Source organism: Fundulus heteroclitus, chromosome 1, assembly GCF_011125445.2.
Source record: "Fundulus heteroclitus isolate FHET01 chromosome 1, MU-UCD_Fhet_4.1, whole genome shotgun sequence".
Classification (NCBI taxonomy): domain Eukaryota; kingdom Metazoa; phylum Chordata; class Actinopteri; order Cyprinodontiformes; family Fundulidae; genus Fundulus; species Fundulus heteroclitus.
This window is the reverse complement of record NC_046361.1, coordinates 33847524-33861356: the sequence shown is the minus strand read 5'-3', so window position 1 is coordinate 33861356 and position 13833 is coordinate 33847524. Positions and strand designations below refer to the sequence as shown.

The 13833-nt window shown below is 39.3% G+C and overlaps 2 protein-coding genes across 2 annotated transcripts in view; one reads left to right on the top strand and one right to left on the bottom strand.

Moving 5' to 3' along the window:
* ptpn22 (protein tyrosine phosphatase non-receptor type 22) overlaps positions 1 to 2428 on the bottom strand; it is a gene marked incomplete in the record, with an annotated part of 60292 nt that extends 57864 nt beyond the window's left edge. Inside the window, 1 exon segment of the mRNA XM_036141501.1 lies at positions 2170 to 2428. Within this exon segment, the coding sequence (XP_035997394.1) occupies positions 2170 to 2271 (102 nt within the window).
* A 111-nt stretch (positions 2429 to 2539) lies between these two features.
* On the top strand, positions 2540 to 13016 carry LOC118564198 (polymeric immunoglobulin receptor-like). Its single transcript, XM_036141506.1, has 6 exons — positions 2540 to 2798; positions 2891 to 2925; positions 8818 to 9150; positions 9274 to 9591; positions 11713 to 11863; positions 11954 to 13016. Exons 2-6 carry the CDS (start codon positions 2910 to 2912, stop codon positions 12099 to 12101), a joined length of 966 nt encoding a protein of 321 aa, XP_035997399.1. The 5' UTR covers positions 2540 to 2798; positions 2891 to 2909; the 3' UTR covers positions 12102 to 13016.
* The last annotated feature ends 817 nt before the right edge of the window (positions 13017 to 13833 follow it).

The following is a 13833-nucleotide window of genomic DNA, read 5'->3' as shown; positions in this document are numbered from 1 at the left end:
AGCTGCCATGGCTGGATAGTCCAACCTATTTTCTACTTAATATAGGTAAAAAAATATTTGTATGCTTTTTGGAACCCATATGCATTACATAGAGCATAGTCAAGCGATTGTTATATATGCAACATACAAAACCGAGGTCTATCTTGAATTATGCACAGGGCGTGACAGGACATGATGTTTCACAAAATGCACTTCAGTTTTTCATGCTTGGACAACACCTAAACTGTGATTACGCATGAATAATGAAACGCAGCATTCAATGAACAGAGGGGAATTACTCAAACAATAGTGCAAAATAGCTTTTTAGTTTTTAGATCACTTCTTAAAAAAGAAGTCACACCAATCTGTATTTACTTAGGGACTAGCTATATGCAATGGAGAGGGCATTTATAGGCCAAGTGAGCCTGTTAGTGTCAAGATCTGGATGCCTGCTGCATATGCTCCATGCAAACTATCAGGCTGTCATTTAAATATCTGTGCACTTGAGAGGATTCTTGTTTATAATTGCATGTTTCTCCCCCTCACGTTATGAATTTAAAAAGTTTTGCACCCACGCTATTACATGTATTCTGCAGGAGAAGATCTTGGCTTGTAACAATGACAAAATGGAGGTGCAGCAGCCTCGAGAAAAACTTTTAGATGCTACTGATAGCCTTGCATCTAATTATAGCCAGAAAGACGGCTAACACATTCTCATTAATTTACTGCAATATGAGCTTAGTCAAAAATGGTTTCAAAGATCAAAATTCTAGGTCAAAACTTCCACCAGTAAATGTATGTGAAACGGAGCGGACGGATTAGTGAACGTGCACGGACAGACGGAGAGAGAGAAACATGGCTTGCTTAGAGAAACAAATGCAAATGCACCACGATAACACAGAAGATATTCTAATTACTGCGTGGAATCATCTATCCCCGACTGTTCCCCTTTTACAGACTTGCTCCGGTAAGTAGACATAGGAGACATGGGCCACTTTCTTTTGGCAATTTAAAACTTTCAAAGGATGAACCATTAACACTGACTAATTCACTATTAATTAGTTTTTAGCCTCCTTTCGTAAAGCTTGAACATGGATGAAGTTGTACGTGTGATTTCTGTAGCAGTTTGCATTGAACCCCATCAGTTTCACGTTTGACTGACTTGCCTAACAAAACAACTGGAACTGATTCTTTCCTTCATCTTCGTATTAGGTCGCTGGCCGCTTTATCAGCTGCACCCCTTCAATTGCTTTCCAGCACATACATACAGTGACTCAGCCTCACATGCTGTCCAATGCATTTAGGAGTCTAGACGAGGTATAGATGGCTAGCTCAAGTTTGAGCCTAGCATCAGAAAGAGGAAGAACAGGAATTGTAGAGACTTTGAACATGGCATGTAACTACCAAAAACAGAAAAGAACAAAAAAAAAAAAGAGCGAGACTATAAGAGCAGAGTAATGAAGTCAATTTTTGTATGTGACACACCCCAGATGGAGTGAGTGCCTTTATGCCAGCAGAGGATTTTTTTATCCAAAACTGGATGACACTTAGGATTAAGGAGCATCCGAGCTGATGGGACGCTCTGGAACAGTGCTCCTTTTGTTCGGGGGCCTGTGCAGTCACTTTAAGAGCCTGTTGAAAGAATGGAAGACCGTCTGTGACTCTAACAACACAGAGTCCTTTTTGTCCTTTAAGGAAGTGATGCAACAGGCTGTCCTGTTGTAGGAGGGTTATTGTGACAGCAGCGGGGCAGCGTGTGAAACACACAGTCCTGTCCTCAGGCCGTCAGTCAACATGGCAGCATGTTGGGGTCTACGACCTTTTAAGGTATTTTCTATGATTGTGTGGATATGTGCTTTCCCCACAGGTGTTTGCCTTTGCTACTTGCAAAGCATTTATCAACACTCTCTTCCTCTCTGATGTCTCGCCTGTGACTAGCGTCAACGCAAAGAGGAAGCATCAAAGTGCCAAGGAAACTGTTAGTACTTTTCGCTGAACATGACACTTTAGAAATGTGAAACCCCGCATGCTTTCGTTTTCATTCTTTGGTTTGCCCGTTCACTCCCCAAAACAACATTTTTACTCTACGCACAGTTCTGTCTGGAAGGTCAAAGGTAAAACAAGGAAACTGGCCATGGATTGATATTAAGAAACAGCACTTTAACAGATGAACAGTCGCAGCTGACTCACCGCAAACTCCGCGGCAATACTGTTGGGTGCCCCCTCATCCGCAGCCTCCTGACTCTCCAGCTGGGCCAGGATGCTCCTCAGAATCCAGGCCTGCTGCTCCATGATTGGCTGTACGCTGTCTGGGATAGGGTTTCCTTCACAGGCATGTCAGATCACAAAGATCCTTGTCCATGGATCATGGCGTAGTCTGGCGTTCAGTGCAGTGGCATATCAGTGCACTTCGCCACCGCGACTCTTTAATCGAGGAACTGCTATGACGGAACATATGAACTGTCACAGAGGAAGCAAAAGTCAGCTCACAGGTTCTGTGGTCAGATTAAACAGACTGACGCCCCCTGGGTGTCTTTCACTGGGTCCTAAAGTCACCCGGCTGTTTGGTTTTCATTCAAGTGTTGCCATAGGAGTGGGAGTGAAACACCAAGAAAACAAACTGAGCCATGTGTGCTTTTAAGCAGCTCCACACAGCTTAACCTCTCAAAGTCAGAGTGCAGAGCAGGCTGCACAGCCAGTTGGACAACATTCAGGACCCAGCCGAGGAGTGGAGGAGGGATGCAGGCAGAAAAAAGAAAGAAGGTGGCCAAAGGGAGGTTGTTTGAGACTCCTGGAAAGTCCAACTGCCTTTATTAAAGGTCTTTCTTTACGTATTTTTTTTCTTGTAAACTTAGATTTCACTCATTGGAATGTGGTAACTAAGTCTGTCTTTTTTTCTTTTTAAAAAAAGGTCTTTGGTCAACAGCCAGATGAACTTTCTGTCGAGTAAGGAAAAAAGTTGTTGCACAAGACTTCTACAACAAGCCCAAGTGTGTTATGAAAGTACATATTAAAGCAAATTTACTGCCCACCTTTGATGATGAATTATACCTAATGTAGGAGGTAACTTTCCTAATCAAATTAAGCCTTTTGTCTTAGGTGGCACATGTACATTCTAACAGGTGTAATATATTGGGTTGGTATGACATCTAGTGGCTTAACGATAAACTTAAATAGACTGAAAGATAACATATTAGAGTACAGTATGATACTCAACAATTACTGTAGTGGTTTATAGTCAATGTTTTTGATTCCAAAGCACTGCTAATTTCTTCTGTTCATTATTTTTAAATAATTTGGTCTTAATCAGGCCCATGTTATTTTAGTAATCTCCTAGAGGAACACTTAGGCAGAATGTGTTTCACTGTGTCATCATTTAGTAACGAAGACTAAGTGCACCCTGTGATTTATTAACCAACATAACCTGGTTTAGTAGCAATAACATCTATCACCAAAAGTATTTACACACCTTGAAATGTTTCACCTTTGGCCACAATAAAGCCACAGACTTTGATACATTTCATATGGATTTATGTGAAAGACCAACACAAAAGCAGTGCATGTTTGTGCATTAAGAAAATGACCATATGTTTTTAGAGAGTTTTTTAGAGAGAAAAATCTATGTATAAACATGCATTTCATCTCAGCTTTGCACCCTGCTGGGAACTTTACTGGACAGATCCAGGGCAGATTGGCAATAGTCTTAAACATATTGCCCTTGAGAATAATCTCTTCATCCTTCTGTGTAAAATAATCAGAATCAGAAACAAGTTTATTGCCAAGTAGGTTTGCACTTACAAGGTATTTGATTTGGGGTTGACGGTGCAGACAATATATATATATATATATATATATATATATATATATATATATATATATATATATATATATATATATATACACACACACAGAGTCTACAGCTATATACACAGTAGACTGTGCATTAAGTTAAGGTCTAGAGATGCTACATTGGTGTAGCTTGTAGGTCCTGAATGGGGGAGGGAGAGAGGCAGTGTCAAGTGTCAAGGGGAGCCTTGGGCCTTGTTGATGACAATGGTAGCAGATGGGAAGAAACTGTTCTTGTGGCGTGAGGATGTGGTCCTGATGGACCGCAGCCTCCTGCCAGAGGGAAGTGTCTGAAATAGTTTGTGACTGGGGTGATAGGGATCAGCCACAGTCTTCCCTGCACGCCTCAGAGTCCTGGAGGCGTACAGGTCCTGGAGAGATGAAAGATTGCAGCCAATCACCTTCTCTCCAGACCGGATGACAAGCTGCAGTCTGCCCTTGTCCTTGACGGTGGCACCAGCGTACCAGATGGTGATGGAGGAGGTGAGGATGGACTCAATGATGGAGGAGTAGAACTGCGCAATCATTGTCCTTGGCAGATTGAATTTCTTCAGCTGCCGCAGGAAGTACATCCTCTGCTGGGCTTTCTTGGTGAGGGAGTTGATGTTCAGCTCCCACTTTAGGTCCTGGGAGATGATAGTTCCCAGGAAGCGGAAAGACTCCACAGTGTCAATGGTGAAGTCACAGAGGGTGATGAGGGTAGCTCGGGCTGAGTTCTTTCTGAAGTCCACAACCATCTCCACTGTTTTTACAGCGTTGAGCTCCAGGTTGTTCTCCCTGCACCAGGTCACCAGATGGTCAGCCTCCCACCTGTAGTCGGACTCGTCACCATCAGAGATGAGTCCGATGAGAGTGGTGTTGTCCGCGAACTTCAGGAGCTTGATAGACGGATGACTGGAGGTGCAGCTGTTGGTATACAGGGAGAAGAGCAGAGGAGAAAGAACACAGCCCTGGGGGGAACCAGTGCTGATGAGCTGTGAGTCAAAGAAATGTTTTTCCAGCTTCACGTGCTGCTTCCTGTCAGACAGGAAGTCTGTGATCCACCTGCAGGTGGAGTCAGGCACACTCAGCTGGAAGAGCTTCTCCTGAAGCAGAGCAAGGATGATTGTATTGAAGGCAGAGCTGAAATCCACAAACAGGATCCTGGCGTAGGTACCTGCAGAATCCAGGTGCTGGAGGATGTGGTGAAGGGCCAGGTTGACAGCGTCGTCTGCAGACCTGTTGGCTCAGTAGGCAAACTGTAGGGGGTCCAGGAGGGGGTTGTGATTTCTTTAAGGTGTGAAAGCACAAGGCGCTCAAAGGACTTCATAACCACAGAGGTCAGGGCGACGTCTAAAGTCATTAAGTTCTGTGGACCTTGGCTTCTTGGGAACAGGGATAATGGTGGAGGATTTGAAGCAGGTTGGCACGTGACATGTCGCCAGTGAGGTGTTAAAAATGTCTGTGAACACTGGAGACAGCTGATGAGCACAGTGTTTCAAGGTTGATGGAGAGACAGAGTCTGGTCCAGCAGCTTTCCGGGGGTTCTGTCTTCTGAAGAGTTTGTTAACATCTCTCATGAATGGAAAGAGTTGTCACTGAGGTGGGTGGAGGGGAGGAGGGGTGGGCCTTTAAGATGGGTATTGTAAGAGGTGCCCAGGCCCCAGCTGAGGTGGGGCAGGTGGAGGTGATCTGTTGGGAGGTGTTGTGGGGGATTGTTGCAGGACTGTCCCTTTGTCTGTCCATTCATTATATGTCCATAATGAAATGACATATAATAATAATAATAATAAATTGCATTTATTTTTAGAGATTGTTGGGCAGGAGCTTCTGCTTTTCCAAGGTCATTACTGATGTCTTTCTGTGTTGACATTGTGCCAACACACATCTTGAGACCAGTAAAGCGCCAAAACTCTTCCTTTCATTTTCATAGAAGTTGTCACCCTTGTTGATGATCATTCATGCATGCATTTGATCAGGAACACCAGATTACTTTCTATGGAAAAGGTATGGTGTGAACTGGTTTGTCACACATTTCTAGTTTAATTTCTACTTTCTTTGCATAAAGAACTACAGCCTTTTTCTAAAGCTTTTAGTTCTTGTATGCACCAACTGACTATTTGTTTCAATATCTAGAATTGTAGAACTGAAAAAGCATTTGAGTTTGCCCATGGAACAGGGTTTTGCTCTGAATATAATATGGAAAAAAGCACAGGTCAAAGTCACTAATGATATTGTCATGGCATCAGATGATGGACTTGTGTCAGTACTTGTCCTTTTAGATCTCAGTCCTGCATTTGATACATTTGATCATAATATTGTCCTAGAAAGACTTGAATGTACTGTAGGGATTAAGGGGAAAACAGTTGGCTGGTTTAAATCTTATTTGTCCAACAGATTCTAGTTTGTTCACATAAATAATAAATCTTCTTCAAAGTCCAGGGTTGCCTGTGGAGTATCCCAGGGTTCACTATTTTTTTCTTTACTATATATGCTTAAGATTGGTAAAATTATCAGACAGCATGGGAATAACTTCCACTATTATACAGTTGATATGCAGCTATACTTATGAATAAATCCTGGTGAACCCAATCAATTACTAAGACTAGGCTTAAAACATTCCTGTTTGACAAAGCTTATAGTTAGAGTGGCTTATTTTACCCTGAGCTATCTCTATAGTTATGCTGCTATAAGCTTAGGCTTCTGGTGGACATTGAGATGTGTCTCCCACTCTACTGAATCACTCTGGATTAAATTGTGTAACACTGCATTAATAATTCAGTTGCACAAGTTAAAGTAGTATTTTATATGATCAGAGACTTATGCTTTTAAAATATTTTGTTTTTTCTGAAGTCAAATTTACTAGAGGTTCTCATGTACACAAGAAAAGGCACCTGTAGGGCCACTCTACCATGAATGCTCAGGAGCAACTCCAATATTTGACTAAGGTCTTGGAAAGCAGTCACTACCATTCTATTAAATGGAAATGTTTCCCCTGGCTATAGAAAAACAATAAGCTATTTGGGAACTGATTGTCCTTTCTCATCATACTTTGTGTTCAATAATCCCAGGTTGAGGTGGTGAGGGGAGCGGAAACAATTCTTCTTTTCAGTTCTGCGCTGAGAGCGAGGGATACACATCGTGGGGAAAATGCATGAATACAGCCTGTAAAGAACCTAAAAATGCCCCTTAAAAGTACGCACTGACATTACCGTGAGACTAAAGTGAGTATGTGCTCCTGAATTCAATCGCAAGGTGACGCAGCAGCCCCACAGCTCCCCTAAAAATGTATCTGCTGCTCTTTTGTTTATCTGTGCTGCTGGCTTACTAAGAACTGGAACATGAAACTTGCTGTTTTCATGTTTGAGGAAAAAAATCAACAAAATTTGATCCTGTTTAATTTTACATGATGATTTTCATGATGATTTTAAGTGAGACCCCCCCCCAAAAAAAAAAAAAAAAAAAAAAAAAAAAAAAAAAAAAAAACAGTCTCGTGTCAGTGAACGAGAGAAAAATGACAACATCTGTGCAGTAAAAGCTCCATGGTGTGGTTAACATGTGTTAACCTTACTGCATCTACCGGAAGCTGAAAGAGCTGCAGTCCACCTCTTAAAGTTTCCGAGAAATCACAATTCAGAAGGCAGCTTCTCAAATCAACATGAAGACCCTGTATCTACTTTTGCTTTTACAAAGTGAGTAATCTATGAATTAAAATAATTCATTTCAGTTTTGTACTTCGTGACTAATTGTTATTAATTTTAAAGGTAAGAAAACATTTATAAGCAAGATCTTTTTTATTCAAATTTCTTTTCCAATATTCGTTTTATATGTGGAAAGATAATTGAGTACATCAAACAGAAACTAAATGTCTGTTTCACTTGTATAAAGTAAGATATAAAGGATACGCTGGTAATTAATGGAAAGAAATGTCAGTGTGAAACTATGTTGCAGCTGTGCACTATTTAAACACTTTGATCAATATTAATATTAATATTAATGCACATAAATGTTATTTTTTTAAAATGTTATATGCTTACATACGAGATAAATCTTTATAGACTGGTTAATGTTTTATTTAAACATTGAATTATCTTCTGTAATTTAGGATAAATGAAAGTGGAGTATAGGTAAATAGTTTTTATGGAAACAGTTTCCCTTGTAAAATTGTTGCCCCTGTGTAAAAAACTGAACATAATAAGATAAAATAAATATATCTTCTCTTGCAGCAGCTTACCCTGATTTTTCTTCTTCAAAAATCCAGAATTTTGATTCATTCAATGGGGCTTTTTATTTGTTCTAATTTTCTTTTATGTTTTAAAACAGATGCCTGCAGATTTTTATCTAAAATATCCTGGTATTTCAAGCAGCTCATGATGCATTGCACTCTAGTTGTGCTCGAGAAAAGTCTACAAAAAAATGGGAATGGGAAAGAAATTGGCTCACAGCATCAAAGATCCTTCATTGAAAACAGTGGACATGAGGTCCTTTCCTATGTGTTCAGCCTATATTTCATGGCAAACACATGTTAAGCGTAAAAATATTTTTTAGTCAGTCCAAAGCACATAGTTCCAGTAAAGTCCCAGTAGATTTTATTAAACTCCACGTTTACGTTTGTGATGGGTAGACAATAAAGTGGTATTTTTTATGTTTGTTTTTTGTGGCAAAAATAAGTAGCTTGGTATTATCTAGCAGTTGGTGTGAAAACTTCTAAAAACACCTGCATTGGTGATCTCTTTTACAACCTGTGTGATTATTGGCAAGATATATAGATATATAGTGGCCAGTGGCTTAAGGAAATGGCACTTAAAGATTAGATTTATCCAAGATTTTTAGTTTCAGATTACTGCCACTGTAACAAAACTGTATATATTTTAGGGCTTTATACACATTTTTATCAGGGGTGTTTACTTTCTCTATGATTTACCTTGAATTGTAATGGAGTGATATAACTGATAACCAAAATGTTTAATTTATAACGATTTTCATCCTGATTGAACCTAATTTGTGTTACAGCAAGCCTTCAGCTCCAGTGCGATAAAACAGAGATCCGAGCACATATTGGAGGGGAATTTATTATTGTCTGCAAGTTTGACCTCAAGAAGTTCCTGTTCAGCAAGAAGTACTGGTGCAGAGGAGCCTCCAGAAATAACTGTGATATTTTGCGAGACACAGATGGCTTTGTGAACACCAAATACAGAAACAGGTTGAGCATATTTGACACAAGAAGTGGTGGGCTCGTTGTGAAGGTAACTAATCTCCAAATTGAGGACAGTGATGTTTATTGGATCGGGATCGACAAAATGTATGCTGACATAATGACATCAATCAAAGTGACTGTTACTCAAGGTAAGAATTTAGAAAACAATTTCCTTGGATAAATCTTATTACAAATATCTGCACAAAATTTTGATGCACGTTTGTACATTTAATTGAACTGATCCATGAAGACTACTTTGTTATTTGTGCCAGTTCCAGTGTCTAAACCCAATCTTTGGCCCCTGACGCCTCTGAAGGAAGGTCCAACATGCTGGGGGAAGCAAGTAACCATCCGCTGTGGCTGCACAGAGGGCACTGATGTTTTGTACGCCTGGTATCAGCATGTTCACCACAAAAGTTTCCTGCTCCTCAGCTCTTCAGATTTAAGCTTACACTGTGGCGTGGTAATGGAAGACAGCGAGTATTACTGCTCGGCCAGTAACAGCATCAGCAGTGAGCAGAGTGACATCCTTTCTGTGCAGGTTCTCATGCCTGACAACAGCAGCTGCATCTATGTTGTGAATATTCAGGGTAAGTAGTACAAACCCCATGAAGCCCTCAATATTCTTCATAAAATCTAGAAAATATCACAAATGAAATGACAATCCATGGTACATTATTTGATCAGCTATATAAATATTTAAACAGGACCTATCTTGCTTTTGAGTTCTTCCTTTTCACACTAAAAACCTTCAGTTGCGGTCTATATAGAGTGGACCACAACTCGTCAAAGTTGTCTGAGTTTTGCACCCCCCCCCCCCCCCCCCAGTGTTGTGCAATTACATGCAGTTAAGTAATTTAAAGTTTAATTGAATGACACTTGCTTTCTTAGGTATTGTCTGGTGAATGTCACCCCAATTGGTTTTGATATACGGACAATAGGTGAAAGAGTCATTCGAGCGTTGGCATTCTTTTAACTGCAAACTTTACACACATATGTGGTAAATCAGTGACAACTTCTAGGGAACACCATCAATAATGTTGTTTACCGGAACTAACAATATACTTCAATCAACAACTCTTCTTTACTAGGCTAGTGAGACATGACTAAAACTGCTAAGCAAAATCAAGATTAAAGAGACTAAGGCATTATGTAAACAAAAAAGAACAAAAAGACAAATGGTTAAAAGCCATCACCACAAGAATGGTTCAATGAATTTCAGAATTCAGGGAGGATCTTTGAGTTAGAGAAACAAAGTTCTTCTTAAAGAATTTGAGTTAGTTACAGGAGCTATAAGTAATAATGATAGTGGTTAAAATCCAACAACCCGTACGTAGTCCCTTTCACAGAGACCCTCCATTTACCCAACAGCAACGTTGCTGTGAAATGCCGTGAATTTTTACTTCCACAGGTTAGGTATATCATGTTGGCTGGCACCTTGAACTGCTGGTGCATTGGTGGTCCTTGGTGTCCAGGGCTGGGTGCTCGGGTGTGTACTGACACTTCTGGCAGCTGCTTCGTGGGTCCTGGGCTCCTTCGCTCTTTCGGGGCCCAGCTGGGGGGCTTGGTGCCCTTGGGTCTCTGGGCCCTTGCCTGGATATTCCTGTGTTGGTCCCTCTTGGACTCCTGTGTTCTGGGGGTCCTTTAAGCCATCTGGGGTTCTGGTTTTATATATATATATATATATATATATATATATATATATATATATATATATATATATATATATATATATATGTATATATATATATATATATATATAACTAATTTGTTATCCATATATAACATGCAACATATTTCAGCACATGACTTTCCCAGTACTTGATAGTGTTAGTACATCCACTGACTGTAAAACTAGCTGTGAAACGTTTTCACACAGCCAGAAAACTGCTTGTTGTTGTTGCAGCCAAATGCTGCACACGTCAGCATGTTTATGTTGTGATGCTGTGAGAGTAGGGAGTAGCAAGATGGCGGCCAGTGACTTCAGTTTTTCGGGCTACTCAGCAATCCAGTGAATAAATAGAGATCAGTGGACCAGACACGTATTTGAAACCTTCCGGGCCAGACCAAGAGTGAAGAAGGCAGGGGGAGTTGTTTAATAGTTTTAGAATTGTTTGGAGACTTATTTATTGTAAATGTGTTCGTTTAGGATTTTGTCTTTGTAATGGACAAGTTTATTTCTACATAATTATTGGTGGGTTTTTTTATGGAGTATTTTACATCGGTTTTAAAAGAACTAATGTTTGTACACCCCTAGTGATTTTAAGTGGTTTTACCTAGTTGGGTGCGGGCCCTTTAAAAAGCCATCTTGTTGATTCATGAGAAGAGTTGAGTTTGGACTGTCACTTGCTGTTCTGCTGCTACTAGATAAAACCTTAACCTCCACGCATTTTTGAATGCACTTGCACTTTTTTGATTTTTTTTTATTGAAAATAAAAAGGACATGGAACTGAGGATCTCAAAACTGCTTGACCTTTCATTTTTTTGTTCATTGTTACCAACCCTGTTTATTTCACCGCTCGTGCGAACCTAACCGCACTGATCCACACGGTGGGATAGTGTCGACACTGAGATTAAAACACTTTTGAACCTGTTAATGTGATACAATTTATATGAAATGAGATTTAACACATTTTTATCCTGATAAAGTGATACATTTTCTACTTGCGCAGCAAAGATTATATTTGAATATTTTTATTCTTATTCATTAGGGCAGCCTGTCTATGACTGTGCAGGCAGACTGAGCACCACCATGGCTGAAACTTCACCAACAACCTGCATAGAGACCACAAAAATCCCCTCTGGCACATCAGAGCAGTGTTTACTATTAAATAAGACTACTTTGCATGCATTTTTCAACAGGTTAGAATACATCATTTACTGCATAATTTGTAAAATTTAAGTAGTTAAAAGTTTTCTTTTCTGAAAAATCTGTCTCTTCTTTGTTTACAGAGCATGGACTGGAGTACCCCTCTGGTATGAGCTGTTGCGATGGGGTTCTTTCACACTCTTACTCATATATCTTTGCATATTTATCACCTGTACCCAAACAAGCCATGAGAAACATGACAGAAGTAGGAAAAGGTTTAATGTGAGGTAAAACACAGTTTTTGTAGTACACTATAAATATATCTACTTTTATAGCACGTTAAAACTAAAGCACCAAGGTGTTTCAAATTTACGCAAGACAATGAAGTAATTCACAGAATAAAAAACTATGTAGAGCAAATCAACAAGAAACAATATAACCCACTGGGGTGTTCTTAAAAGTGTGTGAGTTGTGAGGAGAGTCAATTAAAAAAAAAAAAAAACGAGCCAGTGCATTTAAAACTTTAAAACAAAGCAATATAATTTTGAAATCAATGTGAAACCATCCAAAAACTTGATGGAGAAATCTAAACCCCAAAGGTTGAATCTCTTAGCTTTCACCCCCAAAACACTGGTCTACTCCTGACAGTGAAGGGGGTAACTTCAGGATTTGTGGTGCTTAAAAGAAAACTACTGAAATAGAGAACACAGAATGAGGGCTATGAATACAGTAATACAATTTGACTCACATTTTTTTGTGATTTTGTTCTCTGAAATTTGTTGTTAACATTTTATGATGTAAATAATCCATTACCATGTAATTGTTTTATATGTACTGAACAATTCTGAGCAGTTTGTGGATTTTTCTTCTTTGTAAAAATGTTTTGATTTTTGTTATTGCCATATTTTGTACACAGTCAAGACCTATTAAGGAGTATGCTGTTGTTGCAGCTTAAAGCTGACATATCATGCAATTAAATCCTTAATTTTCAGCTAAAAATTGGATTTTGCATGATATGTTGCCTTTAAATGTTACTGATTATGAACCAATTACACTTCAATAGAGTTTTCACATTTTATGACAAGATGTTGAAGCTGTTTTCTGTTAAGCAAGTTTTTTTTAATAGCAAATTACATCTGTTTGTATGCTTGGAAACCTGAAGCAATTACTCTTAAAATTACATTTTAAGACTACATATTGTTTGACGTGTGTGTGCATGCGTGCGTGCGTGCGTGCGTGCGTGCGTGCATGCGTGCATGCGTGCGTGCGTGCGTGTGTGTGTACTAAATGTACTTGCTCATGTTGACCCAATACACCTTGTCACTTCCTAGGAATGTAATGTTTGTTAAGTTCAAATATTATAAAATCTTTAATTCATAGGACATCTAGAAAGTTTCACTTACCTTAACAGTATCTGCCTCAAATTGTATTTTATATGTAAAGCCAATATGAGGCAGACTAACAAAATTAGAGCTCATCTGCTATTCACATGTAATAAATAGACTTTTCTTGATTTTCTTCTTTTTTGTCGTGTGTTTTTGATTATATGTCAAAACACGCATATTATTATTTAAAGTCAAACTATGCACCATGAGTGAAGTGAGCGCAAAAAAATAAATATATGAATTGTTTTTTTTACATTAATATCCATTAATACATGATTGCATTGGACATGCTGTTGTAAAAAAATCTTTATTTAAATGCCTGTGAGGGTAAATATTTGTTCTGTTGCTCTAGCTGTTTTCAAGAGTGTGACAAGGGAAATGAGATGTGAGTCCAATGAATTACCTGCAAATGGATGGAAAACGAAACAAGATGGCTCACTTTGGAGCACACGTGGAACAAGGCTATCAACATCCCAGGAGAGGGACCCAATTGAACAGAACTGGGGAATAATCGTTTATGGTTAATTGAGTTTCATCTGAAGTGAACAGTCGAGAGAGAGAGCATCAGGTTTTATAATTCTGGTCGGTGAAGTTAAAACAAAAGGAAAGACTGAGAAGTTCAGCAAATTGCAGGTGGG